General features: G+C 45.7%; 1 protein-coding gene across 1 annotated transcript in view; it reads right to left on the reverse strand.

Annotated features, from left to right (window-relative positions):
- Positions 1-1,114, reverse strand: part of LOC104076369 (zinc finger MIZ domain-containing protein 1-like) — a 36,533-nt gene that overhangs the window by 29,529 nt on the left and 5,890 nt on the right. The window contains 1 exon segment of the mRNA XM_009577210.1: positions 5-120. Coding sequence (XP_009575505.1) covers positions 5-120 — 116 coding nt within the window.

Consider the following 1,114-nt stretch of genomic DNA (forward strand, 5'->3'; position numbering starts at 1 on the left):
GCAGCGCCAGCCGCAACTGCAGCAGCGGCAGCAGCTGCAGCTGGCTGGGTGAAATCAGCTGGTGGCCTCGTGTGTGGGGGGATCCCCATTCCTGCAGGGGTATTTGGGCCTCCAGGGTAACTAACAGGGAAGAAAAGAAAAAGAGAGAGAGAGAGAGAGAGAGAGAGAATTAAGACATGCCTGGTGGATTTTGTTTTGAACGTTGGTGTGATCATGATCTGGAACTGTTCCAAAACCACGTCTCAACGCCTAATGGAAGCCAGCACGATGGGGAATTAGGTGTGTACATGAGATACCAGTGTTGCTCAGGTGCAACAGTCCACCGTCCGCTTGCAAGGCACCACTGTCAGTTGTTTTGGGGGCAGTGAACTGCTTTGCAGCTCTGTAGCTTACTGCGAATTTGAACTGAAATACTGAAAGAAATGCATGCTCCATTTCCCAATAGTGTAGCGGCAGACTGCACAGCAGCATGAACAGAGAGCTTCCTCTACTACAGCATGTTCATCTCTCTCAGTGGTGAATTATGCCAAGTATTCCCGACGTTGTAAAAGCATTCTCCCCTGAACCTCAGCAGAAAGGCCAGGAAAGACCCAATGCAATCAGCTCTCCTGGATCCCACACAACATATTTTGCAGTTCCTACCCAGCTCTCCCATTGATCATAAGATAAATTAAGCTAAACCATGCCTTCCCCACTCCAAGACATCAACTACCTTTATAAATATGGGCCAGCATACTATGCCCGTTTTAGAGATGTTAATACAAAGCTAAAGAAACTTTCTGACTTGCTCAAGGTCACTCAGTAGATGAGCGTCAGAGATGAAAGGACAGATAAGTTCCCCGAGTCCCAGGCTTATATTCTTCACACTAGACTGACTATGCTAACAACCTTTTCAGCAGGCTTTGCAGAGGGACCATAAATAGTGGTTTCAGTTAAGTGCACTTACCACCCTTGTTTACAAAGCATAGACGCAGAAAGTCAAAATGTAACAAAACCCAGGCTATTAGTTTTGGCTTATTTTACTAATGCAGCATTTACTTCCCCAAAATAAATACACAGTTTGACCATCTCTCTTAACAAACATCTTCACCTCCAATTCTTTTCAAATTCCTGC

This window comes from Fulmarus glacialis, unplaced genomic scaffold (assembly GCF_000690835.1).
Source record: "Fulmarus glacialis isolate BGI_N327 unplaced genomic scaffold, ASM69083v1 scaffold1240, whole genome shotgun sequence".
Lineage (NCBI taxonomy): Eukaryota > Metazoa > Chordata > Aves > Procellariiformes > Procellariidae > Fulmarus > Fulmarus glacialis.